The sequence below is a fragment of the Eucyclogobius newberryi genome, unplaced genomic scaffold, assembly GCF_026437365.1.
Source record: "Eucyclogobius newberryi isolate DKJ021-1_F unplaced genomic scaffold, fEucNew1.0.hap1 SCAF_9, whole genome shotgun sequence".
NCBI classification, from domain to species: Eukaryota; Metazoa; Chordata; class Actinopteri; order Gobiiformes; family Gobiidae; genus Eucyclogobius; species Eucyclogobius newberryi.
In genome coordinates this window covers 1,250,321-1,263,746 of record NW_027316532.1, presented here as the reverse complement: position 1 = coordinate 1,263,746, position 13,426 = coordinate 1,250,321, and the positions used below count along the sequence as shown (strand labels likewise).

At 44.8% G+C, this 13,426-nt stretch overlaps 1 protein-coding gene across 1 annotated transcript in view; it reads left to right on the top strand.

Annotated features, from left to right (window-relative positions):
- Positions 1–13,426, top strand: part of cyldl (cylindromatosis (turban tumor syndrome), like) — a 244,796-nt gene that overhangs the window by 210,445 nt on the left and 20,925 nt on the right. The window contains exons 10-12 of the mRNA XM_072439059.1: positions 1,616–1,679; positions 1,796–1,928; positions 2,006–2,114. Of these exons, the coding sequence (XP_072295160.1) occupies positions 1,616–1,679; positions 1,796–1,928; positions 2,006–2,114 (306 nt within the window). The remainder of the gene's footprint in view (positions 1–1,615; positions 1,680–1,795; positions 1,929–2,005; positions 2,115–13,426) is intronic.

Below are 13,426 nucleotides of genomic sequence, written 5' to 3'. Positions count from 1 at the left end.
CACCCTCCTTCTGTCCTTTCACCCTCCTTCTGTCCTTTCACCCTCCTGTCCTTCCACCCTCCTTCTGTCCTTTCACCCTCCTTCTGTCTTTTCACCCTCCTTCTGTCCTTTCACCCTCCTTCTGTCCTTACACCCTCCTTCTGTCCTTTCACCCTCCTTCTGTCCTTACACCCTCCTTCTGTCCTTTCACCCTCCTTCTGTCCTTTCACCCTCCTTCTGTCCTTTCACCCTCCTTCCTTCTGTCCTTACACCCTCCTTCCTTCTGTCCTTTCACCCTCCTTCTGTCCTCACACCCTCCTTCCGTCCTTTCACCCTCCTTCTGTCCTTACACCCTCATTCTGTCCTTACACCCTCCTTCCTTCTGTCCTTTCACCCTCCTTCTGTCCTCACACCCTCCTTCCGTCCTTTCACCCTCCTTCTGTCCTTACACCCTCATTCTGTCCTTACACCCTCCTTCCTTCTGTCCTTTCACCCTCCTTCTGTCCTCACACCCTCCTTCTGTCCTTTCACCCTCCTTCTGTCCTTACACCCTCCTTCTGTCCTTTCACCCTCCTTCTGTCCTTTCACCCTCCTTCTGTCCTTACACCCTCCTTCCTTCTGTCCTTTCACCCTCCTTCTGTCCTTTCACCCTCCTTCTGTCCTTTCACCCTCTTCTGTCCTTCCACCCTCCTTCTGTCCTTTCACCCTCCTTCTGTCCTTACACCCTCCTTCTGTCCTTTCACCCTCCTTCTGTCCTTACACCCTCCTTCCTTCTGTCATTACACCCTCCTTCCTTCTGTCCTTTCACCCTCCTTCTGTCCTTTCACCCTCCTTCTGTCCTTTCACCCTCTTCTGTCCTTCCACCCTCCTTCTGTCCTTTCACCCTCCTTCTGTCCTTTCACCCTCCTTCTGTCCTTTCACCCTCCTTCTGTCCTTACACCCTCCTTCTGTCCTTTCACCCTCCTTCTGTCCTTTCACCCTCCTTCCTTCTGTCCTTACACCCTCCTTCCTTCTGTCCTTTCACCCTCCTTCTGTCCTTACACCCTCATTCTTTGGCCGGGAAAAACAGCATAACCTCTTTGGGATAAGCGCAGAAACCTGGAAGAGTCCATGGTGAAGTGAGGGATCTGACTCTCACAGACAGGCCACGCCCGCTTGAGTGCGATGATGGCGCTGGGAGAGGGTCCTTCCATGGAGGCCTTGACGTAGATGGGTGGAGTTAGGTCTTCCAGGCTGAATTTACGCGGGCTTCATAAAACAGACCTTACAGGTCTTCTTTTCTCAGTTTCAGACCTCAGACATTACAGCTGTCCTTGTCTCTGTTTCAGACCAGACCTTACAGCTGTCCTTGTCTCTGTTTCAGACCAGACAGCTGTTCAGGTCTCTGTTTCAGACCAGACCATACAGCTGTCCTTGTCTCTGTTTCAGTTCAAGACCTTACATCAGTTCTCATCTATTCAGACCAGACCTTACAGCTGTTCTCGTCTTTATTTCAGACCATACCTTACAGCTGTTCATGTCTCTATTTCAGACCAGACCTTACAGCTGTGCTCGTCTTTATTTCAGACCAGACCTTACAGCTGTTCATGCCTTTATTTCAGACCAGACCTTACAGCTTTTCTTGTCTCTGTTTCAGATCCAGAGGAGTTCTTGACCGTTCTCATGCATCACATCCTGGCACTGGATCCACTGCTCAAACTGTGCGTCTGATTGGACACTTCTTTCTGTCCTTCGCTCTGATTGGACACTTCTTTCTGTCCTGCGCTCTGATTGGACACCTCTCTGTCCTGCGCTCTGATTGACCGGTGTCTTGCAGGTGGTCAGGTGGGAAAGTCCAGGACTCGTTCTATTACCAGATCTTCTTGGAGCAGAACCACAGCCTGGTTCTGCCCTCAGTCCAACAGCTGCTGGAGCACTCGTTCTACAGCAACGGACTCAAGCTGTCCGAGGTCTGATCCTGGACTAGAACGGGACTAAACTAGGTGCAAACCAGGTCCAGGTCTAATCAGATCTTCTTTGTTCACAGGTTCCCTCGTGTCTTATTCTACAAATGCCACGTTTTGGCAAAAGGTTCAAAATGTTTGACAAAATCCTGCCATCTCTGGAGCTGGACGTGACGGACCTCCTGCAGCACGGTCGGTCCAGGTTTAGTCCTGGTCTGGACCTGCTTTGATCTAGACCAGGGGCTTCAGGGCCTCATTTATAAAAGAGTGCATCAAATTGTACTTGAAAGAGTGCGTACCGGAAAGGACATTTCACCACCGCAAACATTTTCAAATTTGTATAAAACCTGCGCAGCACACGCCATTCCCTCTTGCTGAAGCCCAGCCCACTTTACACCTGACCCCGCCCTGATATACCATATAAGGGCGGGGTCGTGTAATCCCTCATTCATCCAGGAGTGTCATTGTTTCATCTGAACTCTCTCTCCTCCTGTGTAACTGATTATCATCCAAATTCTTTGGGCGTCGACCTCTCCAAGGTTTCAAAATGTCATTATAAACAACCGGAAGGTTTAATCTTAAAGAAGATTTCTATTTAAAGCCGTTTTTCTTTTTGAACAAAGATCATCTCTGTAACTCTTTCTCTTCATCTTTTGTCCTGCTCAGAGTCTTCTCCTCACTGTCTTTGATCCAGTGCTTTGTGTCTTTAAGATGAAGCTGCACGACGTTCTGTGGTCCTGAACTCTAGTGTCTGACGTGAGAGAGAGCCTCTGGTGCAGTGGCTCTTTAGTCCTACTATGTGGCTCTTTAGTCTCACTATGTGGCTCTTTAGTCTCACTATGTGGCTCTTTAGTCTCACTATGTGGCTCTTTAGTCTCACTATGTGGCTCTTTAGTCTCACTATGTGGCTCTTTAGTCTCACTATGTGGCTCTTTAGTCTCACTATGTGGCTCTTTAGTCACACTATGTGGCTCTCTTTAGTCTCACTATGTGGCTCTTTAGTCTCACTATGTGGCTCTTTAGTCTCACTATGTGGCTCTTTAGTCTCACTATGTGGCTCTTTAGTCTCACTATGTGGCTCTCTAGTCTCACTATGTGGCTCTCTAGTCTCACTATGTGGCTCTTTAGTCTCACTATGTGGCTCTCTAGTCTCACTATGTGGCTCTTTAGTCTCACTATGTGGCTCTTTAGTCTCACTATGTGGCTCTTTAGTCTCACTATGTGGCTCTCTTTAGTCTCACTATGTGGCTCTTTAGTCTCACTATGTGGCTCTTTAGTCTCACTATGTGGCTCTTTAGTCTCACTATGTGGCTCTTTAGTCTCACTATGTGGCTCTCTTTAGTCTCACTATGTGGCTCTCACTATGTGGCTCTTTATTCTCACTATGTGGCTCTCTAGTCTCACTATGTGGCTCTTTAGTCTCACTATGTGGCTCTTTAGTCTCACTATGTGGCTCTTTAGTCTCACTATGTGGCTCTCTTTAGTCTCACTATGTGGCTCTCTTTAGTCTCACTATGTGGCTCTTTAGTCTCACTATGTGGCTCTTTAGTCTCACTATGTGGCTCTCTTTAGTCTCACTATGTGGCTCTTTAGTCTCACTATGTGGCTCTCTTTAGTCTCACTATGTGGCTCTTTAGTCTCACTATGTGGCTCTCTTTAGTCTCACTATGTGGCTCTTTAGTCTCACTATGTGGCTCTCTTTAGTCTCACTATGTGGCTCTTTAGTCTCACTATGTGGCTCTTTAGTCTCACTATGTGGCTCTCTTTAGTCTCACTATGTGGCTCTTTAGTCTCACTATGTGGCTCTTTAGTCTCACTATGTGGCTCTTTAGTCTCACTATGTGGCTCTTTAGTCTCAATATGTGGCTCTTTAGTCTCACTATGTGGCTCTCTTTAGTCTCACTATGTGGCTCTTTAGTCTCACTATGTGGCTCTTTAGTCTCACTATGTGGCTCTCTTTAGTCTCACTATGTGGCTCTTTAGTCTCACTATGTGGCTCTTTAGTCTCACTATGTGGCTCTCTTTAGTCTCACTATGTGGCTCTTTAGTCTCACTATGTGGCTCTCTTTAGTCTCACTATGTGGCTCTTTAGTCTCACTATGTGGCTCTCACTATGTGGCTCTTTAGTCTCATTATGTGGCTCTTTAGTCTCACTATGTGGCTCTCTAGTCTCACTATGTGGCTCTTTAGTCTCACTATGTGGCTCTCTAGTCTTCCTATGTGGCTCTTTAGTCTCATTATGTGGCTCTTTAGTCTCACTATGTGGCTCTTTGGTCTCACTATGTGGCTCTTTAGTCTCACTATGTGGCTCTTTAGTCTCACTATGTGGCTCTTTAGTCTCACTATGTGGCTCTTTAGTCTCACTATGTGGCTCTCTTTAGTCTCACTATGTGGCTCTCACTATGTGGCTCTTTATTCTCACTATGTGGCTCTCTAGTCTCACTATGTGGCTCTTTAGTCTCACTATGTGGCTCTTTAGTCTCACTATGTGGCTCTCTTTAGTCTCACTATGTGGCTCTTTAGTCTCACTATGTGGCTCTTTAGTCTCACTATGTGGCTCTCTTTAGTCTCACTATGTGGCTCTCTTTAGTCTCACTATGTGGCTCTTTAGTCTCACTATGTGGCTCTTTAGTCTCACTATGTGGCTCTCTTTAGTCTCACTATGTGGCTCTTTAGTCTCACTATGTGGCTCTCTTTAGTCTCACTATGTGGCTCTTTAGTCTCACTATGTGGCTCTCTTTAGTCTCACTATGTGGCTCTTTAGTCTCACTATGTGGCTCTCTTTAGTCTCACTATGTGGCTCTTTAGTCTCACTATGTGGCTCTTTAGTCTCACTATGTGGCTCTCTTTAGTCTCACTATGTGGCTCTTTAGTCTCACTATGTGGCTCTTTAGTCTCACTATGTGGCTCTTTAGTCTCACTATGTGGCTCTTTAGTCTCACTATGTGGCTCTCTTTAGTCTCACTATGTGGCTCTTTAGTCTCACTATGTGGCTCTTTAGTCTCACTATGTGGCTCTCTTTAGTCTCACTATGTGGCTCTTTAGTCTCACTATGTGGCTCTTTAGTCTCACTATGTGGCTCTCTTTAGTCTCACTATGTGGCTCTTTAGTCTCACTATGTGGCTCTCTTTAGTCTCACTATGTGGCTCTTTAGTCTCACTATGTGGCTCTCACTATGTGGCTCTTTAGTCTCATTATGTGGCTCTTTAGTCTCACTATGTGGCTCTCTAGTCTCACTATGTGGCTCTTTAGTCTCACTATGTGGCTCTCTAGTCTTCCTATGTGGCTCTTTAGTCTCATTATGTTGCTCTTTAGTCTCACTATGTGGCTCTTTGGTCTCACTATGTGGCTCTTTAGTCTCACTATGTGGCTCTTTAGTCTCACTATGTGGCTCTTTAGTCTCACTATGTGGCTCTCTTTAGTCTCACTATGTGGCTCTCTTTAGTCTCACTATGTGGCTCTCTTTAGTCTCACTATGTGGCTCTTTAGTCTCACTATGTGGCTCTTTAGTCTCACTATGTGGCTCTTTAGTCTCACTATGTGGCTCTTTAGTCTCACTATGTGGCTCTCACTATGTGGCTCTTTAGTCTCACTATGTGGCTCTCACTATGTGGCTCTTTAGTCTCACTATGTGGCTCTTACTATGTGGCTCTTTAGTCTCACTATGTGGCTCTCACTATGTGGCTCTTTAGTCTCACTATGTGGCTCTCTCTAGTCTCACTATGTGGCTCTTTAGTCTCACTATGTGGCTCTCACTATGTGGCTCTTTAGTCTCACTATGTGGCTCTTTAGTCCCACTATGTGGCTCTCACTATGTGGCTCTTTAGTCCCACTATGTGGCTCTTTAGTCCAACTATGTGGCTCTTAAGTCTCACTATGTGGCTCTTTAGTCTCACTTTGTGGCTCTTTAGTCTCACTATGTGGCTCTCTTTAGTCTCACTATGTGGCTCTTTAGTCTCACTTTGTGGCTCTTTAGTCTCACTATGTGGCTCTTTAGTCTCACTATGTGGCTCTCACTATGTGGCTCTTTAGTCTCACTATGTGGCTCTTTAGTCCCACTATATGGCTCTCACTATGTGGCTCTTTAGTCTCACTATGTGGCTCTTTAGTCTCACTATGTGGCTCTCTAGTCTCACTATGTGGCTCTCTAGTCTCACTATGTGGCTCTCTAGTCTCACTATGTGGCTCTTTAGTCTCACTATGTGGCTCTTTAGTCTCACTATGTGGCTCTTTAGTCTCACTATGTGGCTCTTTAGTCTCACTATGTGGCTCTTTAGTCTCACTATGTGGCTCTCACTATGTGGCTCTTTAGTCTCACTATGTGGCTCTTTAGTCTCACTATGTGGCTCTTTAGTCTCACTATGTGGCTCTTTAGTCTCACTATGTGGCTCTTTAGTCTCACTATGTGGCTCTTTAGTCTCACTATGTGGCTATTTAGTCTCACTATGTGGCTCTCTTTAGTCTCACTATGTGGCTCTTTAGTCTCACTATGTGGCTCTTTAGTCTCACTATGTGGCTCTCTTTAGTCTCACTATGTGGCTCTTTAGTCTCACTATGTGGCTCTTTAGTCTCACTATGTGGCTCTCTTTAGTCTCACTATGTGGCTCTTTAGTCTCACTATGTGGCTCTTTAGTCTCACTATGTGGCTCTCTTTAGTCTCACTATGTGGCTCTTTAGTCTCACTATGTGGCTCTTTAGTCTCACTATGTGGCTCTCTTTAGTCTCACTATGTGGCTCTTTAGTCTCACTATGTGGCTCTTTAGTCTCACTATGTGGCTCTCTTTAGTCTCACTATGTGGCTCTTTAGTCTCACTATGTGGCTCTCTTTAGTCTCACTATGTGGCTCTTTAGTCTCACTATGTGGCTCTCACTATGTGGCTCTTTAGTCTCATTATGTGGCTCTTTAGTCTCACTATGTGGCTCTCTAGTCTTCCTATGTGGCTCTCTAGTCTCACTATGTGGCTCTTTAGTCTCACTATGTGGCTCTCTAGTCTTCCTATGTGGCTCTTTAGTCTCACTATGTGGCTCTTTGGTCTCACTATGTGGCTCTTTAGTCTCACTATGTGGCTCTTTAGTCTCACTATGTGGCTCTTTAGTCTCACTATGTGGCTCTCTAGTCTTCCTATGTGGCTCTTTAGTCTCACTATGTGGCTCTTTGGTCTCACTATGTGGCTCTTTAGTCTCACTATGTGGCTCTTTAGTCTCACTATGTGGCTCTCTTTAGTCTCACTATGTGGCTCTCTTTAGTCTCACTATGTGGCTCTTTAGTCTCACTATGTGGCTCTCTTTAGTCTCACTATGTGGCTCTTTAGTCTCACTATGTGGCTCTTTAGTCTCACTATGTGGCTCTTTAGTCTCACTATGTGGCTCTCACTATGTGGCTGTTTAGTCTCACTATGTGGCTCTTACTATGTGGCTCTTTAGTCTCACTATGTGGCTCTCACTATGTGGCTCTTTAGTCTCACTATGTGGCTCTCTCTAGTCTCACTATGTGGCTCTTTAGTCTCACTATGTGGCTCTCACTATGTGGCTCTTTAGTCCCACTATGTGGCTCTTTAGTCCAACTATGTGGCTCTTAAGTCTCACTATGTGGCTCTTTAGTCTCACTATGTGGCTCTTTAGTCTCACTTTGTGGCTCTTTAGTCTCACTATGTGGCTCTCTTTAGTCTCACTATGTGGCTCTTTAGTCTCACTTTGTGGCTCTTTAGTCTCACTATGTGGCTCTTTAGTCTCACTATGTGGCTCTCACTATGTGGCTCTTTAGTCTCACTATGTGGCTCTTTAGTCCCACTATATGGCTCTCACTATGTGGCTCTTTAGTCTCACTATGTGGCTCTCTTTAGTCTCACTATGTGGCTCTTTAGTCTCACTTTGTGGCTCTTTAGTCTCACTATGTGGCTCTTTAGTCTCACTATGTGGCTCTTTAGTCTCACTATGTGGCTCTCTAGTCTCACTATGTGGCTCTCTAGTCTCACTATGTGGCTCTCTAGTCTCACTATGTGGCTCTTTAGTCTCACTATGTGGCTCTTTAGTCTCACTATGTGGCTCTCTAGTCTCACTATGTGGCTCTTTAGTCTCACTATGTGGCTCTTTAGTCTCACTATGTGGCTCTTTAGTCTCACTATGTGGCTCTTTAGTCTCACTATGTGGCTCTCACTATGTGGCTCTTTAGTCTCACTATGTGGCTCTTTAGTCTCACTATGTGGCTCTTTAGTCTCAGTATGTGGCTCTCTTTAGTCCCACTATGTGGCTCTTTAGTCTCACTATGTGGCTCTTTAGTCTCACTATGTGGCTCTTTAGTCTCACTATGTGGCTCTCTTTAGTCTCACTATGTGGCTCTCTTTAGTCTCACTATGTGGCTCTTTAGTCCCACTATGTGGCTCTTTAGTCCCACTATGTGGCTCTTAAGTCTCACTATGTGGCTCTTTAGTCTCACTATGTGGCTCTTTAGTCTCACTTTGTGGCTCTTTAGTCTCACTATGTGGCTCTCTTTAGTCTCACTATGTGGCTCTTTAGTCTCAGTATGTGGCTCTCTTTAGTCCCACTATGTGGCTCTTTAGTCTCACTATGTGGCTCTTTAGTCTCACTATGTGGCTCTTTAGTCTCATAATGTGGCTCTTTAGTCTCACTATGTGGCTCTCTTTAGTCTCACTATGTGGCTCTTTAGTCTCACTATGTGGCTCTTTAGTCTCACTATGTGGCTCTCTTTAGTCTCACTATGTGGCTCTCTTTAGTCTCACTATGTGGCTCTTTAGTCTCACTATGTGGCTCTCTTTAGTCTCACTATGTGGCTCTTTAGTCCCACTATGTGGCTCTTTAGTCTCACTATGTGGCTCTTTAGTCTCACTTTGTGGCTCTTTAGTCTCACTATGTGGCTCTCTTTAGTCTCACTATGTGGCTCTTTAGTCTCAGTATGTGGCTCTCTTTAGTCTCACTATGTGGCTCTTTAGTCTCACTATGTGGCTCTTTAGTCTCATAATGTGGCTCTTTAGTCTCACTATGTGGCTCTCTTTAGTCTCACTATGTGGCTCTTTAGTCTCACTATGTGGCTCTTTAGTCTCACTATGTGGCTCTTTAGTCTCACTATGTGGCTCTCTTTAGTCTCACTATGTGGCTCTTTAGTCTCACTATGTGGCTCTTTAGTCTCACTATGTGGCTCTCTTTAGTCTCACTATGTGGCTCTCTAGTCTCACTATGTGGCTCTTTAGTCTCACTATGTGGCTCTTTAGTCTCACTATGTGGCTCTTTAGTCTCACTATGTGGCTCTTTAGTCTCACTATGTGGCTCTTTAGGCTCACTATGTGGCTCTCTTTAGTCTCACTATGTGGCTCTTTAGTCTCACTATGTGGCTCTCTTTAGTCTCACTATGTGGCTCTTTAGTCTCACTATGTGGCTCTTTAGTCTCACTATGTGGCTCTTTAGTCTCAGTATGTGGCTCTTTAGTCTCACTATGTGGCTCTTTAGTCTCACTATGTGGCTCTTTAGTCTCACTATGTGGCTCTCTTTAGTCTCACTATGTGGCTCTTTAGTCTCACTATGTGGCTCTTTAGTCTCACTATGTGGCTCTTTAGTCTCACTATGTGGCTCTCTATAGTCTCACTATGTGGCTCTTTAGTCTTACTATGTGGCTCTTTAGTCTCACTATGTGGCTCTTTAGTCTCACTATGTGGCTCTTTAGTCTCACTATGTGGCTCTTTAGTCTCACTATGTGGCTCTTTAGTCTCACTATGTGGCTCTCTTTAGTCTCACTATGTGGCTCTCTTTAGTCTCACTATGTGGCTCTCACTATGTGGTTCTTTAGTCTCACTATGTGGCTCTTTAGTCTCACTATGTGGCTCTTTAGTCCCACTATGTGGCTCTTTAGTCCCACTATGTGGCTCTCTTTAGTCTCACTATGTGGCTCTTTAGTCTCACTATGTGGCTCTCTTTAGTCTCACTATGTGGCTCTTTAGTCTCAGTATGTGGCTCTCTTTAGTCTCACTATGTGGCTCTTTAGTCTCACTATGTGGCTCTTTAGTCTCACTATGTGGCTCTTTAGTCTCACTATGTGGCTCTCTTTAGTCCCACTATGTGGCTCTTTAGTCTCACTATGTGGCTCTTTAGTATCACTATGTATGTGGCTCTTTAGTCTCACTATGTGGCTCTTTAGTCTCACTATGTGGCTCTCTTTAGTCTCACTATGTGGCTCTTTAGTCTCACTATGTGGCTCTTTAGTCTCACTATGTGGCTCTTTAGTCTCACTATGTGGCTCTTTAGTCTCACTATGTGGCTCTCACTATGTGGCTCTTTAGTCTCACTATGTGGCTCTTTAGTCTCACTATGTGGCTCTTTAGTCTCAGTATGTGGCTCTCTTTAGTCCCACTATGTGGCTCTTTAGTCTCACTATGTGGCTCTCTTTAGTCTCACTATGTGGCTCTTTAGTCTCACTATGTGGCTCTTTAGTCTCACTATGTGGCTCTCTTTAGTCTCACTATGTGGCTCTCTTTAGTCTCACTATGTGGCTCTTTAGTCTCACTATGTGGCTCTTTAGTCTCACTATGTGGCTCTTTAGTCCCACTATGTGGCTCTTTAGTCTCACTATGTGGCTCTTTAGTCTCACTTTGTGGCTCTTTAGTCTCACTATGTGGCTCTCTTTAGTCTCAGTATGTGGCTCTCTTTAGTCCCACTATGTGGCTCTTTAGTCTCACTATGTGGCTCTTTAGTCTCACTATGTGGCTCTTTAGTCTCATAATGTGGCTCTTTAGTCTCACTATGTGGCTCTCTTTAGTCTCACTATGTGGCTCTTTAGTCTCACTATGTGGCTCTTTAGTCTCACTATGTGGCTCTTTAGTCTCACTATGTGGCTCTCTTTAGTCTCACTATGTGGCTCTTTAGTCTCACTATGTGGCTCTTTAGTCTCACTATGTGGCTCTCTTTAGTCTCACTATGTGGCTCTTTAGTCTCACTATGTGGCTCTTTAGTCTCACTATGTGGCTCTCTTTAGTCTCACTATGTGGCTCTCTAGTCTCACTATGTGGCTCTTTAGTCTCACTATGTGGCTCTTTAGTCTCACTATGTGGCTCTTTAGTCTCACTATGTGGCTCTTTAGGCTCACTATGTGGCTCTCTTTAGTCTCACTATGTGGCTCTTTAGTCTCACTATGTGGCTCTCTTTAGTCTCACTATGTGGCTCTTTAGTCTCACTATGTGGCTCTTTAGTCTCACTATGTGGCTCTTTAGTCTCAGTATGTGGCTCTTTAGTCTCACTATGTGGCTCTTTAGTCTCACTATGTGGCTCTTTAGTCTCACTATGTGGCTCTTTAGTCTCAGTATGTGGCTCTTTAGTCTCACTATGTGGCTCTTTAGTCTCACTATGTGGCTCTTTAGTCTCACTATGTGGCTCTCTTTAGTCTCACTATGTGGCTCTCTTTAGTCTCACTATGTGGCTCTCACTATGTGGCTCTTTAGTCTCACTATGTGGCTCTTTAGTCTCACTATGTGGCTCTTTAGTCCCACTATGTGGCTCTTTAGTCCCACTATGTGGCTCTCTTTAGTCTCACTATGTGGCTCTTTAGTCTCACTATGTGGCTCTCTTTAGTCTCACTATGTGGCTCTTTAGTCTCAGTATGTGGCTCTCTTTAGTCTCACTATGTGGCTCTTTAGTCTCACTATGTGGCTCTTTAGTCTCACTATGTGGCTCTTTAGTCTCACTATGTGGCTCTCTTTAGTCCCACTATGTGGCTCTTTAGTCTCACTATGTGGCTCTTTAGTCTCACTATGTGGCTCTTTAGTCTCACTATGTGGCTCTCTTTAGTCTCACTATGTGGCTCTTTAGTCTCACTATGTGGCTCTTTAGTCTCACTATGTGGCTCTTTAGTCTCACTATGTGGCTCTCTTTAGTCTCACTATGTGGCTCTTTAGTCTCACTATGTGGCTCTCACTATGTGGCTCTTTAGTCTCACTATGTGGCTCTTTAGTCTCACTATGTGGCTCTTTAGTCTCAGTATGTGGCTCTCTTTAGTCCCACTATGTGGCTCTTTAGTCTCACTATGTGGCTCTTTAGTCTCACTATGTGGCTCTTTAGTCTCACTATGTGGCTCTCTTTAGTCTCACTATGTGGCTCTCTTTAGTCTCACTATGTGGCTCTTTAGTCCCACTATGTGGCTCTTTAGTCCCACTATGTGGCTCTTAAGTCTCACTATGTGGCTCTTTAGTCTCACTATGTGGCTCTTTAGTCTCACTTTGTGGCTCTTTAGTCTCACTATGTGGCTCTCTTTAGTCTCACTATGTGGCTCTTTAGTCTCAGTATGTGGCTCTCTTTAGTCCCACTATGTGGCTCTTTAGTCTCACTATGTGGCTCTTTAGTCTCACTATGTGGCTCTTTAGTCTCATAATGTGGCTCTTTAGTCTCACTATGTGGCTCTCTTTAGTCTCACTATGTGGCTCTTTAGTCTCACTATGTGGCTCTTTAGTCTCACTATGTGGCTCTCTTTAGTCTCACTATGTGGCTCTTTAGTCTCACTATGTGGCTCTTTAGTCTCACTATGTGGCTCTCTTTAGTCTCACTATGTGGCTCTCTTTAGTCTCACTATGTGGCTTTTTAGTCTCACTATGTGGCTCTCTTTAGTCTCACTATGTGGCTCTTTAGTCCCACTATGTGGCTCTTTAGTCTCACTATGTGGCTCTTTAGTCTCACTTTGTGGCTCTTTAGTCTCACTATGTGGCTCTCTTTAGTCTCACTATGTGGCTCTTTAGTCTCAGTATGTGGCTCTCTTTAGTCCCACTATGTGGCTCTTTAGTCTCACTATGTGGCTCTTTAGTCTCACTATGTGGCTCTTTAGTCTCATAATGTGGCTCTTTAGTCTCACTATGTGGCTCTCTTTAGTCTCACTATGTGGCTCTTTAGTCTCACTATGTGGCTCTTTAGTCTCACTATGTGGCTCTTTAGTCTCACTATGTGGCTCTCTTTAGTCTCACTATGTGGCTCTTTAGTCTCACTATGTGGCTCTTTAGTCTCACTATGTGGCTCTTTAGTCTCACTATGTGGCTCTCTTTAGTCTCACTATGTGGCTCTTTAGTCTCACTATGTGGCTCTTTAGTCTCACTATGTGGCTCTTTAGTCTCACTATGTGGCTCTTTAGTCTCACTATGTGGCTCTTTAGTCTCACTATGTGGCTCTTTAGGCTCACTATGTGGCTCTCTTTAGTCTCACTATGTGGCTCTTTAGTCTCACTATGTGGCTCTTTAGTCTCAGTATGTGGCTCTCTTTAGTCCCACTATGTGGCTCTTTAGTCTCACTATGTGGCTCTCTTTAGTCTCACTATGTGGCTCTTTAGTCTCACTATGTGGCTCTTTAGTCTCACTATGTGGCTCTTTAGTCTCAGTATGTGGCTCTTTAGTCTCACTATGTGGCTCTTTAGTCTCACTATGTGGCTCTTTAGTCTCACTATGTGGCTCTCTTTAGTCTCACTATGTGGCTCTTTAGTCTCACTATGTGGCTCTTTAGTCTCACTATGTGGCTCTTTA